Source organism: Zeus faber, assembly GCF_960531495.2.
Source record: "Zeus faber genome assembly, chromosome: 2".
NCBI lineage: Eukaryota > Metazoa > Chordata > Actinopteri > Zeiformes > Zeidae > Zeus > Zeus faber.
In genome coordinates, this window is record NC_137189.1 from 47885759 (window position 1) to 47888258 (window position 2500).

General features: G+C 40.8%; 1 protein-coding gene across 1 annotated transcript in view; it reads left to right on the forward strand.

The window, feature by feature from the left end:
• The window catches only part of hivep2a (HIVEP zinc finger 2a), a gene marked incomplete at its 5' end in the record, with an annotated part of 25988 nt that overhangs the window by 11583 nt on the left and 11905 nt on the right, over positions 1-2500 (forward strand). The window contains one exon of the mRNA XM_080023949.1: positions 1-148. This exon is cut by the window's left edge and continues 28 nt beyond it. Within this exon, the coding sequence (XP_079880075.1) occupies positions 1-148 (148 nt within the window). The remainder of the gene's footprint in view (positions 149-2500) is intronic.

The window sequence follows — 2500 nt, forward strand, 5'->3', positions numbered from 1 at the left end:
GTGCGTGGGCGTGGCCGGGGGAAGTACATCTGTGAGGAGTGTGGGATCCGCTGTAAGAAGCCCAGCATGTTGAAGAAACACATCAGGACCCACACCGACGTGCGGCCCTACGTCTGCAAGTTCTGCAACTTCGCCTTCAAGACCAAAGGTGGGACCTGTCTGTCTGTCTGTCTGTCTGTCTGTCTGTCTGTCTGTCTGTCTGTCTGTCTGTCTGTCCATTTTTATGTCTGTCTGTCTGTCCCATCTATCTGACTGGCTGTCTTTCTATCTGCCTATCTGTCCATTTATCCGTCTGTCTGTCTGTTTGTGCATTTGTCCGTCTCACTGTCTGTCTCTCAGTCAGTCCTTTTGTCTGTCTGTCTGTCTGTCTGTCTGTCTGTCTGTCTCTCAGTCAGTCATTTTGTCTGTCTGTCTGTCTGTCTGTCTGTCTGTCTGTCTGTTGGCACCTTTAACCTCCTCCCACCAAACGTCCCTCAGGGATCATTCCGTTGTAATTGGATTTATTTAATCTAATGACGGTTGATGAACTCACGTCAGCTCAGTGTTTCCATTGCAAATTCTGGATTTTGTTTAGTTTTGTCGTTTAAAGCAGTCAAAGCTGTTTTTTTCGCTGTTTGGCAGGAGCAGGTTAAAGGAACGCACAAATGTTTCTCTGTCTTTCTGTCCGCCACCCCGGGGCCGCACGGCGGGACCACGCGTCACTCCTCAACCCTTCGTGGTTTTTACGCCTCGGCTCTATTTCTTTTATTTTTCTGTGCAAAGTGCAAAGTGCGGCGTAGCTTGTCATCGAGGTTCATTCGAAAAATGTATTTAGAGAAAATATTGAATTTCCAAGCCTGGTGTGCATCAAGCGCATATTTAAAATGACTGACGTGCTGTTCTGACATGGATTACCCAGTTAGATGAACAAACTAATACGTTTTCCCCGACAACAACTTAAACCTGACAAATACCACGCCCAGTAACAGACTTCGTATTTTACTTCGTAGTTGGGAAGTAGTTTTATAAACTTTATTGGTCTGGTAAACTGTGCCTGTCCTTGCTGCTTGGAGTCTCTACCTGTGGACTCCAGTCAAACTGACTTTGTAGTCGAGAAATCTGTCATTTATTTACATATCTATTTATAAGGTATTATTCATCTTTTTTTTTATAAAATGTAGATTCAAGATGTATTTTTGTACATACAAGCATACGTATACAGTATGTAGTGAAATTACATGACAACGCACCCATTGCAGGTTTTCTTCATTTAATAATCAAACCACAAATAACCGATAACAAAGAATAATCAGAAAACACTTTATTACAGAAACAGCGGAATAAATAAAAACATAAATAAAAACATAAATATAAACATATGTTTAAACATAAATAAAAACAAAAATAACAACATAAATAAAAACATCAATAAAAATATAAACATAAATAAAAACATGAATAAAAACATAAATTTAAACATAAATATAAACATATATGTAAATATAAACATATATATTAACATAAATAAAAACATAAATAAAAACATTAATAAAAACATAAATATAAACATAAATTAAAACATAAATATGAACATATGTATAAACAAAAATAAAAACATAAATATAAACATATATATTAACATATATTAACACATATAGAGAGTGGAAATCTCCTGCGTCCTCCTCTGGTTGATGGGATGAACCCACCGCAACCGTCCCTCCTCCCTCGGTCCCAGGGAGAAGAAGCGGCGGCGCCTTCCTCCTGTTAATAGCCGCGTTGTATTTATAGATTGTTATTCATTCCGGCGATGGAACGCTTTGTACCGTGAACGAACCCGACCGCATGGGTAAACAAACAGACGCCAAACGGCAACGAAACGGAAATGAAAAGGTTGAAAAACGAAAGATTCACTTGTTGACGACGTGTCGCTGGCCCAGGGGTCAGGCTCTCTCCAGCAGTTTGTATGTCTGTCTGCCCGCCTGTCCGTCTGCCCGTCTGTCCGTCTGCCCGTCTGTCTGTCTGTCCGTCTGCCCGTCTGTCCGTCTGCTCGTCTGTCCGTCTGCCCGTCTGTCCGTCCGTCTCTCCGTCTTACTGTCTGTCCGTCTGCCTGTCTCTCTGTTTGCTTTTGCTTGGCTGTAGTTCTGGAGCCACTTTTTGAAATGTCTCCTTTTTTACAGGATTATTCATTGTAAATATCAGGATGAGATGGAGCTTTATTGGCCGAGTGTGCACACTGACACATACAGGGACGTTGAGTCTGGTCGTTAGTGACTCTTCATTTCCAAAAAGAAAAAAGTAAAAAATACTAAAATATTTATACTACAAAGTAGGGTCTTTGATAAACACGTTTCACATGACGTTCAGTATGTTGGTATTGTTTTGGTGGTTTAGCAGCAGAAAGGTAGAAACCCCTGTAAGTTCAAATAGTTGTCTGCCACGTGAAACCACACTCATTTAACTTCCAGCAAGTAACAGGAGCAGAAACGGAAAGAATGAAGCACGGACATTCTGATGTTGTGAT